Here is a 25,402-nt window from a genome sequence, read left to right as displayed (position 1 = left end):
CTAAGTATTCAAAACAGAGTTTGTTCCACAGTTGATAGGTGGATTCATGTTAGGTGCTTTAGGTGTGTTGGTTGCTTTGTGGTGTTTTATGTAAGAAAGCTAGCAAAAGGTGGTCTGACCACATGACTGGAGTAATCATTTAAAGGTTAACCAGTTCTGGATTTGCAAAAATGACATCTTAGAATGTGTCCAGCCATGTGTGTAGGTTTGTGGATGATCTGATGTAGGTTCAGTGTGCCAAGACCAGAGATGATGGTTTTTGAAAGGGGCATATTGGGTTTATCAAACCAAATGTTGAGGTCACCCAGAATGCATAGGCTGGAGTGTAGTGTTATCAGGCTTGAAACAGAGTCTAGAAATTAATTTGGGAATGTTGCATTGCTAGGTGGAGGTCTGTAAATGAGTAGGAAGTTAAAGGAGGATGACGGTAGGGTTGATGTAGTGAAGATGACCTCACAACCTTGTAAGGAAACGTTGTCAGCTTTAGTGATATTTAATGTTTGCTTGAACACAACAGCTAGTCCATATCCTCTTTTGCCTATATGTTTTTGTGTGATAGCCCAGAGGAACTGTTTCATGCAACACTGGAGCCATGTCATCTCCCAACCACGATTCAGTTATGAAGAGTAAGTCAGGTTGCGTGTCAGTGAATAGGTCGTAAATTTGATGCTTGTTTTTAAGGTGATCGAGCATTTATTAGTAGGCAGTTTAGAGAGCACATAGGGAAAAAGGAAAGGTGGGGATGTACGCAATGGAGAGCGCAACATGGAGGGGAGGGGAGGGGAGGGGAGAGAAGAACACAGACAAAAGAGAGCAACCAGGGGTGCAAGCGGAGAGAAGACCGCTGGAAAAAAACAAGCAGACAAAACACAAAAATGTGCCTAGATGACGAAGATAAGAAACAGAATTTTTTTGAAGGGCTTTTAACTAGTAAAGTTGAAAATAGAGTTTTGGGCATGAACAAAAAAGTGGAAAATCAAGAAAGCAAAACAGCTAGGGAAGCACATATAAAGGCTCAACGTGGTGCCACTGTAGAGACCGTTCTTTCTCAATAGCCATTTGACGACTTCCCTTCGTTATAATCCATGGAAGTAGTCAGGATAGAAATAGAAACCCTATTGCACCAAAAAACTACTAGTGTATTCTACATGCATACAATAAACAGTGATAACATGTAATATATAATACATTTGGGCTAATTTCCTCATTAAAGGCAACTTGTAACAATGCTAGTTGTCTGTAATAAAGAAATGATGCAATCGTTCATCTGTTATACTTTTTTACAGTTGAGTTCTGACATCACAATGCAAGCTGCAAGCAGCCATGGGGAAATGAAGGCCACAGAGCAGAATTAAAGCTGCAAATAAAAAATAGAAAAAAAACGTGGTTTTGCTCTCTTCTGCTCTGTTTTTCTAGATTAATGGGGACAAGCAGAAAGGAGATATTTATGGACAAAAATATATTTGTCCACACTTTAGGTAATTATAGGAAAAATAGAATCTCTCTGCATGTTTCTAAACATTCTGAGCTGTAGTATTTGTTTTTATTTGACTTGTATAAAACTGATTCTAATACCCGTTTGCAACAAATGTCTAACTGCTTTTTTTGGTGTGTTTAATTTTGCACTAGAGATTCTTATTTTATTCTTCACATTTACAAAGATCCTATCTCTTTCACACAAAAGAGCCAGGCACAAAGGATTTAAGCATACTGTGGGAAGGGTGATGGTGTGGTCATGTATTATAAGGAATAAGGTACCCATTGCTGTATATTATAAGGATTTTGTAAAACACTTGGGAATTCAACAACTTTATATAGGAACTTAGCCTTTGGCCTTGTTCCTCTATATGCTCACAGAACTGCTCAGTGACTTGCAATATCCATATAACGTTCGGCAGGGGGTACTTTATCCCATATATCATAGAATTGTACCTCTATTGTGATACCTGCTATGTTTAAAAAAAAAAAAGCATATTACAGTCCAGAGAAATAGGGGCAGATCTATAAGCCCCTTGCGCCTCATTTACGCCGCCGTTGCGTCACTTTTGTGACGCAGCGGCGGCGCAAATCCTGCGCCATGGTGCGGGGTATTTACAACGTGACGCATCTGGGAGATGCGTCACGTTGTAAAACCCTGCGCCACATGTAGGCGTTCCGGCGCAGGGGGGGGGTGTTCCGGCGCAGGAACGCCTCCTAAAAGTGGCTGAGTGAAATCTACAAGATTTCACTCAGTCACTTTTAAGGCCATGCTGCGTCAAAACCCTGCGCCTGCTTGAAGCAGGCGTAAGGATTGACGCAGCATGTTAGGGATAGGGCACCCCCGAGCCTTGCTGGAGCCGCGTCGCGCTTGCGCCGCAACTCCAGCAATGCGCCGCCTTTCCGACGGGGGATGCGTCACGCATCTGCCCATCTGAGCGCCACAGTGCGCCGCATTGTAAATGCGGCGCATCAGTGGTGGCGCACGGGTGGGCAGATGCGTCGCAACTCTTCTGGCGCATCTCTGCTGATTAGCAGAGATGCGCCAGAAGTCATAAATATTCCCCATAGTGTCTAACACTACTTCTGGACAGTAAGATGAAGACAGACACAAGTAACAAAGTGCCAGAAAATAGCTTATTCTAAGTTAGAATTGTGATGCAGTAAAAACTCAGTATATCACGATGGCTCTGCTATTGTTCATCAGGAAGGGCACAGACAAGGACAGGGTCAATTTTAACAGGTACATTATATAGTAATCTAATGAATTGGATGAAAAAGTGTAACTTACTTTGGAGCGAAAAAAATATATAACGGAGGAACTGATGAAAGTCTACTATCTCTTAATAACTTCTCATCAGTTAGCCAACTCTACCAAAATGTTGCATTTTGTCTGGCTCTTAGCCAGGCGATTTCTACCAAATATATTCATACTTAGAAGTTTACTGGCTTCATTAAGGTCTAAACCCACAAATCACTAAACCAAGCCCCCATATTAGCTGATACTGAAAAACTAGTGTTAACCAAGCTCACAAAATTTGCCAGCTCTGGAAGACATGCTGATGGACAAGACCACTTTAGAATCATTCACTTTCCTACGGAGGGGACTGAACATGCACGTGAAAATGTTTTTCATCTTTGCTTCTCCAAGTTTTAGAAATAAAGATTACTCACAATTTTTTTTATCTCTACATGGCTTTCACTTTGTAGACCGATAAGTCCCCGTTTGTGAAAATTGATTTAAACTGAGTAATTCATGGCTGTTATCACCATTTGGAAAAATAAATTGAGCCCTCAGTTCACATAAGGTTGTGCTCTCAGGAAAATAGGGCTCTCCTGAAATAGGAAAATGGCTACAAGCGCACAACAGTAGGACTGGTCCTTAAACTTTGATCCAAAGCAATATTCAAGGTTGATTTTGACCAATTTATACTATGTGCGTGTGTAAAAGATGGAGAAAGAGCAAAATGCATTATTCCCTATCCTCTGTTGTTAAAAATTATATTCCATTATTACTCTTGCTAATTAAATCATCTGTGCAGAGATCTAATGTATTTTGTTGCTTTGTATCAGGCCCTGTTACTCTACCCATGGTCAATATCTACCAGGATGTGCCCTCTGCCTCAGATAATATTGTTTAAATCTTCCCATTGACTAGGGTGAAAGATAGAATTGGTAAACTGAGGCAAATGTCCAAAAAGTATGGGCGCAATTCACACTGGTGGGTATCCTGCACTTTTGAGAAGGTAAAGGAGCCTTAACGGGGGCCTACTGGAGAGCCACGTTTTCAGTTTCCTCTGGAATTCTAGGATTAGGCTAGTAACTCCAATGTGAAAGGGAAGTTTGTTCCAGGTTTTAGAAGCCACATACGAGAAGGTGCGGCCGACAGCTCTGGCTCCTCGGGTGCAGGGTATGGAAGTGAGCAGAAAGTTGGTGGAGCAAAGGTGTCTGGTGGGAGTGTGAAAGCTGATACAGTTTTGCAGGTAGGTGGTACCTGGGTTGTGTAGTGCTTTTTATGTGTGTGTGAGAAGTTTGGAAAGAGTGTGCTTGTGGATGGGGAGCCAGCCGAGGTCTTTGAGGTGAGTGGATATGTGGATGTGGGGTTGAGTATGAGTCTGGCTGCTGTGTTCTGGATGATCTGGAGCCTCTTGGTAAGATGGGCAGAGATTCCTACATAGCGAGTATTCCCACTGTTCAGCTTATTGGTGATTAGAGCTTGGGTGATGGGTCGACAAGTGTTGAAAGGAAGCCAGCTGAAGACTCTCCACATGTTCTTCAGGGTGTGAAAGGAGAACGTGATGACTGAATTAATCTGGCTGGACACAGATATATAACTGTGAATCATGATCCCTAAGTTCCTGGCCTGGCAGGACAGGCTGTGTTTGTTCCAGTTCAGATGGCCACCAGGCCGAGAACCAAAGTGTAGTTTCTTTTCAGAAGAGTACCACCTCTGCCTTGTCTGAGTTTCAGTTTGATTTGATTTTATCCAGTGGGTGACATCTGACATAGATTCGATGGAATCTGCTTGGGTGCTAGGGGGTATACTTGGAGAAGAAAAGGATGAGCTGCAGGTTGTCTGCGTAAGGGACAATGTGTAAGCCATGTGTTTTGATTATGTTTGTGAGCGGACTTATGTAGATGTTGAAGAGTGTTGGGCCAAGAGAAGATCTCTGGGGTACACCACAGATCAGGTTGGAGGATTCTGAGGTGCAAGGGACTTTGCTGACCATCTACTTGTGGCCTATGAGGAAAGAGATGAAACATTTAAGAGCTTATTATCCACTTATTCCTGACTTGTGGAGGCCTTGGATTAGGATCAGTTAGGACACTGTATCAAATGCTGTGGAGAGATCTAGGAGGAAGAGGGCGGTGGTCCCGCCGTTACTCGAGGAAGAGGATGCTGTCAATGGAGGCAAATGGGCGGTTTTGGTGCTGTGGTTAGGTTTGAATCCAAACTGGGATGGGATCAGGAGAGATGTTTTTGAGGTGTTTAGCCAGTCTTTAGTTGTTTGTTGACAAGTTTCTCCAAGACTTTTGCCAGGTAGAGTAGCAGGGAAATGGGCTTGTAGTTTGTAGAAGGCGAAGTGCCTACAAGGTTCTCAGTGGGTGTCCGAGTGGATGGAGTGCATGGTGGTGGCAGTTACCATAAAGGTGATGGTGGTCCAGCAGGTCAGAGCTATTTCTTGTGTGTTTTAAACTCAGTTGAGGCTGCCCACTTGGTGGCTCCGAGTTGCTGGTGGTAGTGTCGAAGGGCTGATTTGTAGGTCTGTTTATCGCTGTCATTTTGGATAAGTCTCTAATGACACTATTGCTCCTTGCAATGTTGCTTGATAACTCGCAGGTCTTCACTGTACCACTGTACCAGCTTTGCTACTGGCCCCACGTATTTGACCTGTATAGCCATGCCCTTCAAAGAGAACACAAAGTACAAACAAAAATCACCATTAAAGTTGGGTTCACAGTACATGAAATGCCTAGTGCATGCTGACGATAAAGAACTGTGTGACAGAACCTCAACTGGTCTACAGTGATTCCTTGAAGCCACAGATTTACAGGACTTGTATGTTTAAAATAGATATTTTCAAGTTTGACTGCCCCTCTATAGCAAAAGGCTCTGTCCAATAATTGTGTCATGGGAAGGACATAAAATTAATGAGTTAATGAATATCAATATCTGGGTGTATAACTAACAAACACAATAAATAACAAGCATTCGCAAAGCCAATAGGTCTCGCCTTTGGGACCTTATAAGTGTTTAGCTATGCAACAGTTGATGTTGTTGTACCGAGGATATTGTGCTGCATAACTAAATACTTATAAGGTCCCAAAGGCGAGACCTATTGGCTATGCCAATGCTTGTTATGGTCATGCAAGATTGTCAATACTCAACTTCATAGGATCTGACAGTTGTTGGGAGCGTGGTCAATGTTCTGATGGATCTTGTATTTTGAAGTGATTATTTACAGCAACATGAAAATGCTGGATGCATCTGCACAGTGCCACACTCAACTTATTAGAGACATCCAGTATCCTTCAATTTTCACTGCTTATTGTGAGGGCCACTAGAATAATGAGATTACGTGGACGCGCCTTTTCCCCCACAGATAAACATGTATTTGCCGCATTGGCCACCTAATCCATCCGCTGCATTATCTGCAGATGTAAGCAAAACAAGTGTTTCTAGCATAAAATGATCACAAGTTACTAAAACATGGCAATGTGTTCACGTGCAGCGGAAGGCCCCGTTGCATAGGTTCACTAGTAGTTGGTTGTCAAACTAGCATTAATGAAGTTACATTTTTGCCCAACAGTATAACCATCTTTAAAAAGTACAAAATAATCAAGTGATAACAAATTTGCAATTTCACGCTGCATAATTTTGTCAACCATGCCTCAATCCGATATTCCACTGTCATATAATTTCGGTAACCCTCCTGATTGAAGTACCTGCTTGTCACACAGGCATTATAGTGAACGTGGGGAGTATTCTGCTGAGGCAGGAATGTAATGCTCTGATCACCAAGATCAACTGAAGGGCACTCCCTCAGGGTTGTGGATAGCACGGGCACCTGAAGAGTCAATTCAAGCAGCCACCCAAAGGAATAGTATTTAAGACTGTGGCGCTGCATTATTGTACAAGGACAGGCCTGTGCGCGTGAGGGGCAGGCGCCGGGTTGCCAGGTGAACTGTTCAGCACACCCCCAGCATCGATGTGAGTGCTTAGGAAGGCACGAGGCGGGTGACGGGCACAACCAGCTCACTACATTATTATACAAGGGCAGGCCTGTGCTCGTGAGGGGCAGGCGCCGGGTTGCCAGGTGAACTGTTCAGCACACCCCCAGCATCGATGTGGGTGCTTAGGAAGGCACGAGGCGGGTGACGGGCACAACCAGCTCACTGCATTATTATACAAGGGCAGGCCTGTGCTCGTGAGGGGCAGGCGCCGGGTTGCCAGGTAAACTGTTCAGCACAACCCCAGCATCGATGTGAGTGCTTAGGAAGGCGCGAGGCGGGTGACAGTCACAACCAACTCACCGCATTTGTTTGAATAAGCCTGTGCGTGACACCTCAAATGACAACCCGGTGGGGGGGGGAGGGCGTGGCTAGCAGCCTGTGATGGCGGTCGGAGCCTGGTAGAGCTCCGGACCCTCGGGGGGCTTAATTCTTCCTGTAACGTCGATACTGGGCCCTACATGATCCGTGAAACAGCCACCAGGACATTGGAGCCCCAGGCATCACTGGACGCCGAAGGAACCCCCCGGAGCTGCACTGAACCGGAGCACTAGATCGGGGCCTACTTGCGACGGAGCCTGTGGGGAAGCCGGGACCTGGAGTGTGGCGCGGGCAGCACACGATGCGGACGGCCCCAGGGACAATAGTACGAGACCTGCTCCGGATGAGACGTGCTCCTGTTGCTGCACGGGGGTGGTCGCCCCCCCCTCTCGCTCGCCTGCTGCGACGTGCCTGCACTTTGATTAGTGGAGGGCCCATGACATGGGCAGAGTTCGGGGGAGGACGCTGGGGGGCCAACGAGGACATAGCCAGCCTTCCAACATGTCGGAGCGCTCTAGCCGTCCTTCCCAGCCTGGGGCTGCGTCTTCTGAGCCCGCTGATGGACCACCCGACAAATTAGACCTCATTCTTAAGGAGATCCGAGACACTAGAGCGGCACTCGAGTTACAGATGGGTACACTTGCTACGAACTTGACGCTGCTCAGAGCGGATCATGGCAAACTGGCGGATACGGTCAAGGAGCACGGACAATCCCTCTCGGACCTGGACCCTCGAGTTGCAGCAAACTCGTCCGCCTTACAACAAATGCAACAACAGATGACAAGCCTTCTAGATCGGGTGGAAGATGCAGAGGGAAGGAACAGGCATAATAATATACCCGTTATTGGACTGCCGGAACGCAGTGAGGGGGTCAAGGTGGCAGAATTTATGGATATTTGGTTCAGGGACCACGTGGCGCCCGAGGGCCTCTCTCCATACTTCTGCGTCGAACGTGCCCACAGAATACCAACTGGGCCACCCAGACCTGGCGTACCACCCCGCCCTCTGATAGTAAAAATCCTAAACTATAGAGATCGCGACGTCCTACTGCAGAAGGCGAGAGACAAAGCTCTAATCCAATTTGAAAATCACCGTATATCTTTATATCCGGACTATACCATCTTAGTGCAGAGACAGAGGTCGTCCTATCAAGCGGTGAAGAAAAAACTACAGAAAGCACAACTCAAATATGCACTTCTGTATCAAGCCTGGCTGAAAGTTATTTATGACAAAAAGACTCACTTTCTTGAGAGCCCAGCGGATGCTGAGGAATGGATGGAAGTTATGTGTATTGGCTCTAGCCAGCTCAGTCACTCCGTCCGCTCTTCTCTGGATGGAAGTTATGTGTATTGGCTCTAGCCAGCTCAGTCACTCCGTCCGCTCTTCTCAAGGCACAGACACACCTGCTAAACGGGACTCCCATCGCTCTCAAAGCTCCGGCCAGAGTAGGGGTGGCGCTGGCCCATCGCGTGATCAACAGCGTCGCGACCAGGAAGGGGCTCTTGCCGCTGCTGGGGCAATCCACCCAGACTCAAACAAGATCCCCACGGACTCGGAGGATAGCACTCTGAATTCGGACTCCGAACATAGTATAACTCTTTTCCCCACGATGACACCCCGGACAGCAGACAACATAATTGATAACTGAACACAGATGTTTACCCCTTTGCTATTAGAAGTAACCTTTGATATATGCCTTAGTTGATAATACAGATTCTACAATTTAGAGACTGTTTCCATGAATGTACACATGAACATTGTCACTCTGCTATTACCGGCTTTTTTTTGTTTTAAAAAGGGGGGATTGAATTGTTTGATGCAATGACACTGATAGATTTCGTATGTACATGGGAATAGACCCCTGCTTTTGTGGGGACTTTAGACCCCTTTCCTACTAATGATCAGCAAAGACGGATATATTGTCGTAGACACATTTACTTATGACACCCCCCAGGGCAGGGTTTCGTATAGCCGCCAGGTTTCCGACCTTACTAGGGCCATGGCCATGACTAAGGACGGCCACCTCCCTACTAGCGTATGCACCGTTATTTGTTATGTATTGTTTACGCATTATAGTTGGGCCCAGCGTAGTTCAGGCGCTGAGCCAAGTTCTGTTGATGTTCCGGGGAAAAGGGACTCCTGGTCAAGCTTGGTATACTGGCTCTGTGAGTGCTGGAGCTCCACACTATGTAGGGTAACATGCCCGGGGCAGTTCCCACTTTAGGGTCCTATAACCTAATCACTTGGAACGTACGTGGGCTAGGGGCGATACAGAAACATCATCGAGTGCATGCATATCTCCTCAGGCGTAAGACTCATGTGGCGTTTCTCCAGGAATCCCATCTCACCAAATCTGAAACACAAAAAATGCGCAAAAAATGGAGAGGTCAGATTTACTCTACTGATTACTCGGTTTTTGCCAGAGGTGCGACCGTCTGGGTGCGCCATGGGGTCCCTTTCCTAGAGATGGAACGCCGAGTTGATGACCAAGGGAGATATATTCTGCTGAGAGGCACACTAGATGGCTCCCCGGTGGTCCTTGGAAGCGTTTATGCTCCTAACTTCGACCAGGACCGCTTCCTGCATAGACTAGGAATGGCATTGGTGGATTGGGAGGGTATCCCCTGGGTACTGGGGGGAGATTGGAATGCTGTACTGGACACTACCTTAGATAGATCACACCCACCCCTACATGGTGCCAATGCTAGTAAATTGGCTGAACAGTTTACGACATGGGCTAGTGGATGGGCACTCTTAGACACTTGGCGATGCCTTCACCCCACCCACAAAGAATACTCCTTTTACTCTCCAGTACACAGTCTCCACACCAGAATTGACAGATTCTTCTGCTCCAGATCCATCATCACACAGGTCTGTCAGTCTACATACTTAGCAAAAACCTTCTCAGACCATAACCTGTTGGAGTTCACACTTAACTGGGGTAATGTACCTACCGCAGTTCCTACTTGGAAACTGCACCCACAGTTAATGGACGATGCTCCATTCCGTTCAGCTCTTTCCGACACCATATCGAACTATCTAGCTGAAAACTGGAACACAGCCTGCTCTAATCTGATAGAATGGGATGCCCTGAAGGTGGTAGTGCGAGGGTCGTCGATAGGACGGTTAGTGGGGGCCAGGCAGGAGATACACCAACGACTATTGAACATCGAACAGCGAATGAATACACTTGAACACGAGGCGGTGACAGACCCCGATAAAAAAGAAGCATTGCAATCTGCCCATATAGATCATGCGGACACACTGGAGACATTGCGGACAATAGATCACAGAGCATTCCTACAGAGGAAACACACAGAGGCGGATAGGTCGGGTGCTCTGCTCGCCTGCATAGTTCGGGATAGACCACATACACCAATCGTAACTAGAATCCGTGCACCCACTGGACATATATTCAATACACAAAGAGAAATAAACACTGCCTTTTATGCACATCTTAGAGCGCTTTACGCACCACCCATCCCTGTGGAGGGCTCCTCTATAACGGAGTTCATACAGGATCTCCCCTTTCCGAAAATCCCAGAAAATGTACAAAAAGCCATAGATGGCCCCATAACCCAACAAGAAATCCGAGATGCGATTAAGGGCCTGCGTCGCAATAAAGCGCCGGGGATGGATGGACTACCAGTGGAATTTTACCATGCATACCAAGAGACCAAGGTACCCACACTGGAATCAGTATATAAACTTGCCTTCGAGACTGGTCACCTTCCACATTCCACGATGCAAGCACTGGTCACATCGATACCCAAACCGGGTCAGGACGGTTTAGAGCGGTCTAATTATAGACCCCTCTCCCTGCTAGCTACGGAATATAAAATCTTAAGTAAGACCCTCGCTAATCGTATACAACCACACCTTAATAAACTCATACACAATGATCAATGCGGGTTTTTACCGAACCGTAGCACATCCCTTAATAACAGACGGTTACACTACGTAATGACGGCTGCTCCGCCTGCGTACCAGTTTGCGGGCTGCATAGCATTAGACCTCAGGCAGGCTTTTGATTCCCTTTCTTGGGACTTTATGTTTGCGACTCTGCAGCGTTTTGGGTTCCCGGACACATATCTCATATGGCTTCGCCTATTATATACATCCCCTACAGCCAGAGCACGCACAGGCCGTTACATCTCAGAGCAATATTCTATCTATAGGGGTACCAGACAAGGGTGACCACTGTCTCCGCTACTATTTGTGCTCGCGCTTGAGCCGCTGGCTATAGCACTCAGAGGTTCGGCGGACCAACTCTGCATCCCCATTGATGGTACAGACCACTTACTATCCATTTACCGAGATTACATACTCCTGTATTTACGAGATCTGACAGCGGCTAATACCCCTCTTCCCGAGATGTTTGTCAACTTTGAACGCCTTTCAGGTCTTGCTATAAACCCTGGGAAATCTACCGCCTATTTCTTTCGGGAAACACTATACCCAAATACCCTGCAGTTTGGTGACTACACACTACCAGTGGCCCCAACCACCTTTAAATATTTGGGCATTCATATATACCGAACGCAGACAGATCAAATTGACGGCAACATTGGGTGAGCAATAACGGCCCTACGCGCCAGTGTGGTCTTCTGGTCATCGTTACCTTTATCGGTGATGGGTAGAGTCGCCATCTCGAAGATGGTGCTATTACCTCGCCTATTATATTACTTTGTCGTTCTCCCACAGTCCATTTTTAACACACTGAATACTATACTGGTAAATCTCATCTGGGGCACAGGTCACAGACGAATGAGCCTGCGGAAGCTTCAACTGAATACCCGATGTGGCGGTCTGGGAGTCCCCGACTTCAGGGCCTACTACTACGCCAGTCAGCTCCAGTGGTTATCGTACTGGACTGCGGGGAAAAATCTGCAGGAGATTGGATTTACACCCCATAGATTAGACCGGGGTGAGCTGCACTCCTTACTATTGCCTAGGGCAAAGATCCCTGCGGATAGCCCTCCCCTATTGACGGCAGCTCTACAATGCTGGAGAAAGGCATTATCATACACCTCTCCAGCGACCCCTTACGCACCGAACATTCCCCTCTTGGGGATTCCCACACCACAAGGTAGACTCACAAAAACCAGGTTGCGGGAATGGGCAGACACTGGGGTAGAAGACATCGGTGCTTTCTTCGGCGATGGTACCATGTTAGACCACGATCTTTTCCGGCAGTCTACAGGTGCACCACCACGCTTATATTTGTTACACGCTACTGTGTCCCACTATATTAGATGCGCCTGGGCCCCACAGAGGAGTGAACCCCCACAACATAATCTGGTACATCTCTTGTATTATATGGGGAATGGGGGACACTTGGTCCGATGGTTATATACCGAGATCCGAACACATGCAGCAGTCACACTCACGGCCCATAGGGCGCGCTGGTCCGAGGTCTCCAATATTGAACTTACTGATAAAGCCTGGGAATATATGATTGAACACCCCAAAAAAGTATCACGTAACGCGAGACTGAAGTTTATTCAGATGATGATCCTCCATAGAGCATACCTTACCCATGGCAGGATTCATCGCATGTTCCCAGAATCCCTGCATCATTGCCCCCGCTGTAAGGGAGATGAGGCAGACTTCCTCCATATTCTGTGATCCTGTCCCTGCCTTGGTGACTACTGGGTAGGAGTCCGATGCGCTCTGAGTGAAGTCACACAAATCCCTATCCCGGACGATGCACTACATTGTCTTGCAGGCCTCCGCAGACGCACGAAGGTGCAGAAAGTACAGTTAAGATTTTTAGACCTGGCCCTTATCTTGGCAGTGAGAGCCCCTTACCATGCGATGGAAGTCCCCTAGGGGTCCCGCGGCGTCCACGTGGCAGGCTGACATGCTTCAGTGGGGAGGACAGAGAGTGCAGCTCTTCACAGAGAGGAGGAGAGGGGGCTAAGGAAGCAGCTCATCTCGATGGACTGGGAGGCTATGCTGCTTAAACTAGAATCACTTGACTTATTACCCCCACAGAATACCCCAACCCTTTAGCACACAGGGTTCTTATGTGACTCTTCAGCTATAGGTTTCGAGACCCAGGCACATGCTTTCTAACCCAAGGCCACTTCTGCCCTTCGAGTTCTATATCTTAACGTCATAGATTGATTGTTATGGAAACCGAAATAAGACTGACCAGGAGTAGGGAGTGGGTGGGCTAGGGAGGGAATGGGGCATGGTTAAATAGGTTTTTCTTGTTAATTGGACTATAATCGTTTTATATTGTCTTTTTACGTAATCAGACTCTACTGTATTGGTATTCGCGACGCCACTGGAGATCATTATCCTCGATTTTTATCTTTCAAGGAATGACACATACAGAAGTTACATGTAATGTGCATAATGTAAAGGGAGAAAATTGAGTCACTGGAAAATCAATCCAGAAGAAACAATCTAAGGCTCTTAAAGGTTCCAGAAGGGGCAGAAAATGAAGATATTAAGGGGTTTGTCCTCTCCTTGCTAGAAGAGTTTTTTCCCTGGGTTAAAACTGAAAACCTGGCAGAAGATATACAAAGGGTACATCGTGACCCCTTTGGTAGAAATAAACTAAAGAAGAACCCGAGGAAAATTCTAATAAATTTTAAATCCTACACACTTAAAGAGAGACTACTGTCGGAGGCCTTGAAAAAAGGCAACTTTAAAAGTAATGACTGGACCTAAAAAATACGCTCAGACATCTCCAAGGCCACGCAGGACAGGCAATGGGAGCTAGGCCAGCTGATGCCCCAATTAAAAGCCTTAGGAGCCACTGTGCAGATGTGTTTCCCGGCCAGCCTGAGAATCATGTGGCTGAACAAGATGTATAATATAAGAGAACCCAGGGAAGTCACACTTTTAATGGATAAGATGAAGAAGGAGAATACCAGAATTTCAATGTACTAATGTACTATTAAAGTCTGGAGCACAGGAGCATGAATAGGGCCTTTATGAAACCCGTTAAAGGAAGAAGGGAGGTCCCCCACGGGAGGACACAAGCGAAGAAATATAAAAAACAAAATGTAAAAAAAAGTTACACACGGGTGGGGAGCAAGCTAGGGAAAAAACTTTATAAAAAATGTCCTCAGGTTGCATCTATGAGAAAAATTGGAGAGAACCAGCATCGTATTCAGATTATTTGTGCCATAAATATGAAGGTCAGAGAACAAAATGTCTAATTATGTAAGGACCAGCATCTTGTCCTGGAATGTTAATGGTTTAAGAATACAAAAGCGGAGAAAATCCATTTTTGAGTATCTTAAAAACTCGGTAAGTGAAATCCTAATTTTACAAGAAACACATCTTTTAAAACAAGAATGGGAAGCCTACACTAAAAATTTAAGGTGGATAGATACCTCAGTATGTACAAACCAGCCATGCAACATAAAAGGAGTAGCGATCATCTTTAAAAAATCTACGAATGCTAGAATAATTTCTTCTAGGGTAGACAGTAAGGGAAGATGGGTAATAGCAGAAGTAATTCTATATAAAAAACAATACACTATAGTGGGATATTACGGCCCCAATTTAGACGATCCGGAGCCCCTTCAAAATCTCTATACACAGCTACTTGACTCCACATCACCTATAATATGGGGGGGAGATTTTAATATCATTATAGATCCAAAAACCGATAGAGTTCCAGCTAGAAAAGGCACTACTCTCCCAAAAATGAGGGAATGGTTGAGAATATCAATGAAAGACTTAGGGCTTAGGGATATTTGGAGCCTCAAAGGAGACCCAACAGCAAGGTTTACCTTTCAAAATAAAAGATTGGGCCACTCCTCCAGAATTGACTTTTTCCTCCTTGACAGTAATCTAGCTTCGAGGATAGAAAGAGTGGAACACCTTCCGGCACATCTCCCAGACCACTCAGCAGTCAGAATGGTCCTCAAGTTAGAGCAGCTACTCACCCCCCGAAGATGGACGGTGGACAGATCCCTTTTTCTAGATCAATCTTTTGTAAATCATCTAAAGATAGAAACTAGCCATTTCTTTGCCCAGAACAGTGAAGGGATGAATAGCCAGTTAGTATGGGATACATACAAAGCAGTGATGAGGGGCGTTATTAAGAACTCTGCCGCCTTTAGAAATAGCACCGCTAGACAACTCCTAGACAGACTAGAGGGAGAAATAAGGGCAATTGACATACAGCTCCAGAGGCCCAACTCTGACTCAACAAATAGATCTCTTAGACAGGAGAGGAAAGATAAAGAAGTATCTCTTAGAGATTCCTTAGATGTAAGGGTAAAGGAAAAGTGGGAGGCAAGTAAGCTTGCCCATCATGAATATGGAGAGGGATGTGGTAAGTTACTTACCTGGAAAACAAAAACGGACCAATCCAGGAATAAGATTAAAGAATTACTAGTAGGAAACCCTCCAGAAAAGATCTTAGATGAAACAGCTATTAAGGAGGAATTTATGCAATTCTTCGGGGCCCTCTACACTGAAGACCGCTTTCCAACAAAATAACATTTAGACAGATATTTAGAAAAACTGAACCTTCCGAGTATTTCATCGGCCCAGAGCACAAAATTAAACGATGGAATCTCCGAAGAAGAAGTCCGTCAAGTGTTAAAAGAACTCAAAAAAGCTAAAGCGGCAGGCCCAGACTCCATTCCAAATGAGTTATATATAGCCCTCCAGGAACCCATAACACCCTACCTCACATCCCTTTTTAATGACATTTTTCTAGACAAAAAAGAACAACCAGCCTCATGGAGTGAAGCAACAATAACTTTAATTTTAAAACCAGATAAAAATCCTGGTAAGTGTGAGTCTTATAGACCTATATCACTCCTAAACTGTGACTACAAAATCTATACACAGATTCTTACAAAGAGGCTGAGCAAATGTGTAGAAAATATTATCCATGAAGATCAGAAGGGCTTCATAAAAGGTAGACAGCTACAAGACCTTACACACCAACTAATTGGAGCAATAGACATCTCGGTTCACCAAAAATTGCCTTTATCTGTTATAACGTTGGAAGCAGCTAATGCGTTCTCCAGAGTAAACTGGGCTTTTTTACATGCTGTCTTAGAGAAATTTAAGTTAGGGGTTAATTTTTTGGAGGCTATAAGGAACATCTATAACTCACCTTCAGCTAAAATTTTAGTGAATGATAGTCTGTCGGAAAAAATCCTTATTAAAAGAGGTACTAGACAAGGTTGTCCCCTCTCCCCCTTACTTTTTAATCTCTATATAGAACCCCTTGCCTCAACCCTTCGGAATAATCCAAGGATAAAACCATTTTGCTACAAAAACTGGACAAAAAAGGTTGCACTATATGCAGACGATCTAATGATTTTTACCAACAATTTCCCTGAAGCAATCTCCGAAATTGAGCATATGATAGAAGACTTTGGAAACATTTCAGGCTATCAGATAAATCAAACAAAATCTGAAATCATGGAGTGGAACATTCTGAGTAATTCTCAGTTGGTGAAATCAAAGATCAGATACCTCGGGTTGGATATAGTTAAATATATTGACGCATTACCACAAACCAACTTTAATAGAGTTTTAGCAGAGGTAAGGAAACTTTTGAAAACATGGAGTGGGCTCCCCTTAACATTCTTAGGTAGATCAAACATCATTAAGATGACAGTCCTCCCAAAATTCACATTTATTTTTAGTGCAATCCCCCTGGAATTTAACAAGTCCTCCATACTTAAACTACAGGGAGAACTAAATGGCTTCATATGGAACTCAAAATGCCCTAGAATAGCCTGGAAAAAACTAAGAAGAACAAAGATCCAAGGTGGCATAGCAAGTCCGGATATACTTGAGTACTGTAGGGCCTTTCAATTTAAATATTCCAGGGTATTATTGCAAAGCTACGAGGTATATCCGCCACATCTACAAGCGATGGTAGACACAGGGGGGCACTTCTTATATAAATTTGGTCACCAATTTTTTTTTTAAAAGATCAAGCTGAAGACCCTCTTGTCGGCAGCTAAGTTATGGCTGCAAATCAGGAAAACTATAAAGATCCCTTATTACAGCCAATATGCTCCAGTCTGGGATTCCCCAGGTACTCCTGATTGCCTCAAAGACCAACTGGCTCTACCGCTAAGACGAGCAGGAATCCGGAACTGGGGGGGAATTAATCCTAAATGGCCCTCTAATTTGCTGGGACTTGTTAACAACTATTACAGAAGCCCAAATATCAAAGTTTAAATACTACCAACTATCGAGCTGGGTAAAATCAATAACAGAACCACTCAAGGGAAACCAGCAATTGGAACTCAAGATGCTTGGAGCCAGATTTCAGAAAAAAGAAGTATCACTGTGGTACTGGACTCTGATAGCAGCCGGTGAAGACAACTTCACGATTCCAGATTCGACCTGGGGGATCTCACTGCCTACGATAGACCTTCAGGACATATGGCAAGTATCAATGGGGAAATGTTGGGGTATTACCCAGTCCGCTGCTTTAAGGAGAAACCACCTTTTCACTATTCACAGAGCCTACTGGACTCCAAAGAAGCTCTCAAAGTTCAGAGGTCAACAACAAGCAAACAAATGACCAAAATGTGGTGAAGTGAAGGTGGATGATACACATATGTTCTGGCAGTGCCCCCAGCTCGAAGATTTCTGGTCAAAAGTTGGTAAGACACTGGCTGATCTCTTTGGCCATCAAATAACTAAGTATTGGACTGGTAATTTTTGGAATATATAAAGCAGATGTAAGTGCACGTAATTTAGATTTAAGACAAGAGAATCTACTCTTTACGTTAATCCTTTTAGCCCGTAGAGAAATATGTATTAACTGGGTTAGCCCTGTACCACCAAAACATCTGGATTGGTGGAATTCAGTTGGTAGAATGGATAAACTAGACAGAAGTGGAAGGCCCAGGAAAAAATATAATTTTGGGGAAATATGGGAGCACTTTTTTAATTTGTGATTCACTCTTTGGACTTAGGCTTTCTCTATCTCTATTCTTGTATTCAAGTCCAATGATTTTAATCCAGGCAATACTCAAAATGAATATACTTGGTCTAAAATAACCAAGGGTGGTCGGTCTCCCCCGCTGTGTCTAGGTGACAACTGGTTCCTGCTGGAAGGGAAAATCTTTACTCGTAAAAGTTCACGCTTTGTTGGCACAGGAAAGTTGTAATAGCAGCATTGGTTCCCATGTTAAAACCTGACACAAGTATTGCAAAATGAGGACTAAAAAAACAACAAAAAAATGTGCATAATGTAATTTCCTATAAAAACAAAAGACTGCCTCTGTAGGATGAATATTGCATTCCATAACTGTTAAAGTCATTAATAAAGTGTGTTAATTTTTTTTTAAAAAATGACAACCCGGTGAGTGTCGTATACATAAAAAAAAAAAAACAATCTCTGAGAACCACACAATTGTAGTGTAGAAGAGCGACGCAGAAATGAGAGGGCACGTTTTAAATAAAAAAAAAAACAAAGGAAAGCTTCGCTGGGAGGTGGTCATTCTTTGCTGAGAAAAGGTTCCGGTAGCAAAGAGTCATTTCCAGGTGTCGACGGACAGCCTGACCTCAAAAAGGAACTTGCAAAGACAAGCAGGAAGTGGGATAAGGGAGGGGGGTAGGGCACGTCGCGCGCACTAAGGCGGAGAGAGGCACGCAGGCTGGCAAATGGTGTGCTCTTTTGCAGCAACTTTGATGTTCTCAGTGGCCGCGTGGCTCACTGACAACATCAAAGCGGCCGCGAAAGTGATCACGCAAGCTGACAAATGGTGCGCTGTAGCTGGAGGCCTGAAAAAAGCCACTAGTTAGCACTTCCAAATCCCGCTTACTAAAACTCTCGCCAGAGCAGCGCTAAAGCGCTGGCTCAGGCGAGACCTAAAAACCAATTTGTTAAAACAAGCTAAAAAAATTCAAGCAACCACGAAGGGTCTTGAATAAACTATAAAATTCAGCAGGGCACTAGACCCCTATTTCTTCTACTATGAGCCTATGCTCCCTGATGCACCGGTAACTTTGTATGAAACATCTGTTTTGTTTCTTAAAGGAACAGAGGCCTGCATCAACCTCCTCCAATATGAAAATAGATTTCATTTTGCAGAGCACATTTATTCTGTTGCACATGGTATTCTTTGTACTAAAGCTTTGTAAACCACTCTTCAGTAAAGCCAGAATGATAAATGATTATAATTAAACGTGGTAGAACAGCTTGATAACAGATGCGCACTTACCTGAATCCAAATTTGTCCATTGATACGGAGAGGTGTCTTGGCTGGTCGTAACACTTGTAAATATTGCGATCATCCATTGGAATCAAGTCAACGTCACTAAACACAAAGCAGTCATAGTCATACTCCTTTAAGGCCTCGGCATAACCTACATTCAGAAGTTTAGCACGGTTGAAGGTTGCATCGCCATCCTGTTTTGCAGAAATTAAATCAGTTTTTAGGAGCAACAATTCATTTGACTTGAAAAACAGTACTGTTTGAAATGATGAGAAAACAACAGAAAAATAAGTATCAATAGCACAATGGCACGCCAAAAACTGCAACAATGAAGGCACACGATGCATCTGAAATGATGCTTCTCCCACTGCATAATATCAAACGATTTTCTCTAAAACTAATTTGGTCACACGACAGACTATCTTTACTGGGAAGGCCATATCAAATGTAATATTTGATGCTTTCAAACCGCATAGCATTAGCAGCGTTTCACTACTTGCAGCATTCTAGATTTGTATTGCATTACCAAAGCATAAAGGGTGCAAATTGTGTTGGGGGTTTGACATTTGCAGGAGGAAGCATAAGTATGTTGTGGTAATGAATGTTAGAACCTTCAATGCTCAGTGACATCTTTCAAACGAAAAATATTAGTACTACATTCACAAGCAAATGAATAACATCTTACTAGTGACACAGTTTAGGTCAAACAGAAGCCATATGTTTTTGTTTTGGAAGAAAACATGGTTTCTTAGGTATATGTGTTTGCATTATTTAATTACCTATGCTAATATCAAACACAAGAAGCAACAGTATCGGTGCAACTTGCAAAAATAAAACAGTTGTGCGATAGATACAATATTACTTACTTTTCTATGCTTGACTAAAAACAGAGAAACAGCAGGGCTGTGAGGCCTCTTACCTCCACCACTTATACACATCAAGCCATGACAGAGAAAGCAAGTGTTTATCCTAATACTTACTGATAGCTGTAGGACTAAGAGGCTCACCTAGATAAAGAATGAAACCATGGGAAGACCTGAATTGATACTATAAATGATTTAAACATCATAATAAAAGAAAAGGGTCTGCTTTAAGGCGCTACATAAAAGCAGTAGTAGGCATGCACACAAACAGCTGCTTACTATTTACCCAATGTTAGACTTGGCATCCTTGGCGTGATGTCCCCCGACTTTTTGCCTCTATATCCTATATATTTTTTGATGCTGGACTGGATTTCGTTTTTGCTGGCTTAGATGCTTTGGACACTTTGCCCCTGCTGATCAGTGTCAAAGTGCAAGTGTTCCTTCTGTAAATTATTATGATTAGTTAGCTACGATTGGCATAATTGATTTACTGGTAAGCCCCCAGTAAAGTGCACTGAAGTATGCCAGGGCCTGTAAAACAAATGCTACTAGTGGGCCTGCAGCACTGATTGTGCCACCCACATGAGTAGCCCTGTAAAGTTATCTCAGACCTGCCACTGCAGGGTCTGTGGCCAGTTTTAAACTGTGATGTCATCCTGGCAAATGTCCCAACTTGACAGGCCCTACCTTTACTTTTCTTACATGTCAGGCACCCCTCAGGTAGGCCCATGGTACCCCCATGGGCAGGGTGCAGTGTAAAAGGTAGGACATGTGCTGATGTGTTTTACATGTTCTGATAGTGAAATACCGCCAATTTCGTTTTTCACTATTGAAAGGCTTTCTGACCTATAGGCTAACATGGGAGTTACTTTGTAACATAGCCGAAGTCTAACTTTCTATTGAGACAAGATAGAGAATTGAGTTTAGACTCTCTAAAATCAGAATTTAATAACAGATCTTTTTAGGGAGATGGTTTTTAAATTGTGTTTGAAAATGCCACTTTTAGAAAGTAGGCATTTCCTTTTTTAACCGTTCTGATTGTCTCTGCTGGTTTGTGTAATGACTGTCTGGTTTTGGAGTGACAGTGACTGGGGGTGTACATTCACTGTAGACAGACACCGGGGGGGATGGGTGTTTGAGGTGTGTCCTGCCATTCCTGGGTGACTCAGAGCTGAGCTGAATAGACCTTGGCTGCATTTAGAGTGGTGGGAGGAGTTTCACTTACACCTGAATAGACAGTGTCTCATCTGCACAATGCTGTCTCCACCTCCTGTAGTGATGCTGCACTAGAGAGTACAGGATTGGTTTGGACTGTACTGGGCTCAGAGACCCTTGCCACAAAGAGAACCAAGACAAAATAGAGTATAAGTAGTGGACCTTAAACTCCAGAGAATTAGATCACTTCCAGACTAAAGAGGAACCTTTTGCCAATGAGAAGAACTTGAAAGCTGTAATGAGTACTGCACCTTCGCTGTGTGATTTGCTGGGTTGACCTGCGGTTGCTGCTTCTGCCAAGTAAGAGGACAAAGACTGGAACTTTGCTGAGAATCTGCTTGAAGAAGAATCTCCAAGGGCATGTGTGCACTGGCCTCCTGTCTGAAGTCTCAGTGACACAAAGACTTCACCACCAGCCACCCTTAACTCCACTGCTGAGAGCTCTGACCTGCAAGGAGGTGCCCGTTCCAGTTCTGAGCCTCTGGAGGTTGTTCCTGCTGTTGGGAGCTATAAGAAACTCAAAGAAAGCAAGAAAAACAACTCCCATGAGGTCAGCGATGCCGCAACCTACACAGAGGGCAGGGGCACTGCTCGTGAAGTGCACAACGCACCGCCCCGCCTGCACCACATCTCTAATCCCCTTTGACGCCGGCAGTTATCAGCCTTCCCGACACCAGTGTTCAAATCAACACCGTCAGCGCCAGCATCCAGTTATCGTGGAGCCGATAACCGACGAGGGTGACTTCACAAACTCTTTGACTTCGCATCGCCTCGCCAGAACCGACGCCTCACCACCGACCCCGCCGTCTTCCCCTGTCCTGGACTCGACACGTCGCCTCCTCGCAGACAAGACACCTCACCTCCCCTGTGGCAACCAGGGAACCGGCCTCGACACCGACACCTCATCATCATGAGGCTGTGAACAGTCCATAGACTTCGTTTTCCAAGGTTCTGTAGTTTGGGGTCCGTGTGACTCCATGCCAGACACTACGCACCTCGCGGTCGGCTCCATACTTTGGATTTATGCCTGTCATGACATCATAATAACCCCCAGGTGGAGCTATTTGTTTCTAAAAGGGCTATTTCTGCAAGTAACTGTTTTTAAGCGATATCTTGGCATATGTATGTTGGATTTTTGTCGTTTTGGCCTTGTTTAGTTTAGATAAGGATACTTTCTGTTTTTTAAACTAGTGTGGTGTCCATTTGTGGTGTTTTCACTGTGTTTACTGTGTGTCTTGAGTAAAAATACTTAATACATTGGCTTTGGGATAAGCCTGTGCCAAGCTACCAAGGGAATGAGCAGGGGTTATCTAAAGTGAGTATCCTCCTTACCCTGACTAGAAGCAAGGGTAGCTACTTGGACAAAGGTACATACCTCTGACAACTAGAGACCCCCATTTCTACCACCCAAATATTACAATTTAATTTGTTTATTCTTTGCTGTGCCCATTGAAAGATTACTGTAGGTGTCAAAATGCGCAGAACAGGGAGGAGACTGGTAAAGATAAAATTACTGGACACACTATCTGTAATACCTTTCACTCTTAACATGGTTTCGGCCTCTATTTGCAAAATAACTTAAATAAACATTTTATCTGAATAAATGATTTAAACTGTAACCATGATCACTTAAGTTGCCAAAGCTATTGCATCCTGTGCTTGGTGATGTAATAGCTTCTGTTTTTCTGTTAGCCAACATACAAGCCCACTGAATAATAATTACATTTTGTACAATTCTGGAGATTGTGAATTGGAACCAGGAGGATAAAGCACCATTCTGCCGCCTCGTACATACCACTCTTTTACATATTTCGTCACAAATTGTGGCCAACAGATGCAAGTTAGCAGTTTTGGGATGCTGCTTAGCTCAAACTTTACTCAAACCCCAAAACAAGAGCGCTCTTCAGTTATTCTCACTTTCATATGGCAGGTTTAACATGCCCTTTTAACCATGGCCACCACACCATGACTACGCAAAGTCTTAGATATGAGCAGAAACTGCCAAATGCTGCAGAAATATTTCAAATAATGCATATTCAACAAGATTAATAAAATTATCAAATTTAGTTCAAATCAAGGATTTTTTTTCTTTTTTTTTTAGAAAATATACAATCGATTGCAGGCATCAAGTGATTTAGGTTGATAAACAATTGACTGCTTCAGAAAAGGTATTAACATTGTACCTTTTGAAAATCGCTTTCAAGTAAAAATGACGAAAATTTAGCCAATGAACGAAGACAGAGTAAGACAACAAGATTTAGGTCTTCAGTCTCGAAATTACAATAGGAATATATTGGGTGCCTCAAACTACTGGTACCAGAAAATAAAATCTGATCAATTGGAAGGTTCTCCAATGTAATATTAATACATCATTCCATAACTTTGGAAAATAGATTTGATGTTAAGCAGAACTGCTCTTCACCGATGTTCCTCGAAATAGCAATGAAGCTGCAATTATTTATTTTTTAAACGGTGAATAGGATCCTTATAAATTGTTCTACTCCTGTACAATTTCTGCAACCAAAGTTTCACTTTAACCATGGAATGCAGGTTTAAAATTTCAATTTTTTTGTGGGTTGTGCAGTAGATAAACACAAACTAGTAACAAGCCTTAAACTGCGTGATCTTTGTACTGGCTGAGAAATTCCATTATTCAAATGGGCATGAATACATATTTGGGCCCAGGCACATTTGTTTTACAATTAAGCACTGCGTGCAGATGGTGTGACTTGGCCAGCAAGATTTGTTTGAATGGTGAATATAATCTGATGTGGGCAGAAGAGCTCAAGCAGTACTGTGAGGTGGGCGAGGGATGAGCTACTAGACAATTCCAATTGTTTATGCAAATATTCTAAAAAAAATGTGTATGATGTCTTGTGTGAGTGAACGATTGCAAACGACAACAGCCTTCTTTTTGCCCTATAATCAGATTTGCTGATAATGCTTTCTCAGAGATTAATGGGAGGAGATAGACGTGGAGAGGAAGAGTACCAAGACAGATCAAAGAAGTGACACTCCTTGTAGCAGTGGCTGTTGCTAGGACCATAACAAAGGAACAAACAAAGGCAGGATGGAGCCAAAGGTGAGATAGTTGAAAGAGAAGTTACCTGTCAAGACAGCAGAGAGACATTTATTTTCTTTCAATGTGTTCCACATCAGATTCAACAAAAGGAACTTGGAAATTAGTTTGAATTCCTTTGTTCATGTTATTAGATTAGGATCCAAACATTGGTTTATTCAGTCTCATGAAATGTATTTATTATGCTCTGTTACAGTATTGTTTGGCTGTGAGTGGGTGCCTATCTCAGTCACAAAGCAGCAGCACACTGTAGAAAAGATTGGTTGTTCCCTCAGAATACCCAAAATCTTGCAATAGTAATATAAGCATTATAAACCATAACTTAGGCCCCCTCCCCCAAAATTCTACTGCAAATCTGAATTCTACCCTGTTAACATAATCCAAAAATGCTGAGTTCTTTATTAGATTGCTGTATCTAAACAGCATAAGCAAATCATCCTTTAAGACACAACCTGTGGATTGTATTGTCTGCTATATAACCCATTGGTGAGTCCTCACTTCACTGCTTTCCAATCTGTGAATGAGGCCACCGAAAGTAATAGAAGAGAAAAATAGAATAACACTGCACCAATAAGCAAAAGTTACTTACCTGTAACAATATTTAATCAGTAAGGGATCCTCCCCAGATTCATTATCTTACAACCATTACCTACCCCCAAGCTGGGCCCCGGGAATACAACTAAACCTCCACATTTTTAAAACCATTTATCTACCGTCCTCATTTTCTCTGCAATATGTAATGTTAGATTAAGCAGAAAAAATCAATTAGATTGAATAAAATCCTCTTTGAACCTTGATCATAGCTTATTTTGTGGCAGATACACGAGCCCCCAAGCAACCAATTTTACTCAATTATTTTGTCAGGAGATGTAAGCCATCAAAGACCTTCTAACAAAAGGGGGGAGTCTGTTATGAATCTGGATAGGATTCCTCGCTGGAGAACTATTAAGGTAAATGGTTTTCCTCCATCATAAATGTATATGGCTCTCCCCAGATTTATAACCTTACAATCAAGCATAAAGCAGAGTCAATCAATCAATAATCTT

The 25,402-nt window shown here is 43.7% G+C and overlaps 1 protein-coding gene across 1 annotated transcript in view; it reads right to left on the bottom strand.

Annotated features, from left to right (window-relative positions):
* B4GALT1 (beta-1,4-galactosyltransferase 1) overlaps positions 1-25,402 on the bottom strand; it is a 357,167-nt gene that overhangs the window by 123,370 nt on the left and 208,395 nt on the right. Inside the window, exon 3 of the mRNA XM_085641085.1 lies at positions 19,206-19,393. Within this exon, the coding sequence (XP_085497211.1) occupies positions 19,206-19,393 (188 nt within the window). The remainder of the gene's footprint in view (positions 1-19,205; positions 19,394-25,402) is intronic.

This window comes from Triturus cristatus, chromosome 2_2, assembly GCF_964204655.1.
Source record: "Triturus cristatus chromosome 2_2, aTriCri1.1, whole genome shotgun sequence".
Taxonomy (NCBI): Eukaryota; Metazoa; Chordata; class Amphibia; order Caudata; family Salamandridae; genus Triturus; species Triturus cristatus.
The sequence above is the reverse complement of the archived record's forward strand: the minus strand, read 5'-3'. Positions and strand labels throughout refer to the sequence as shown.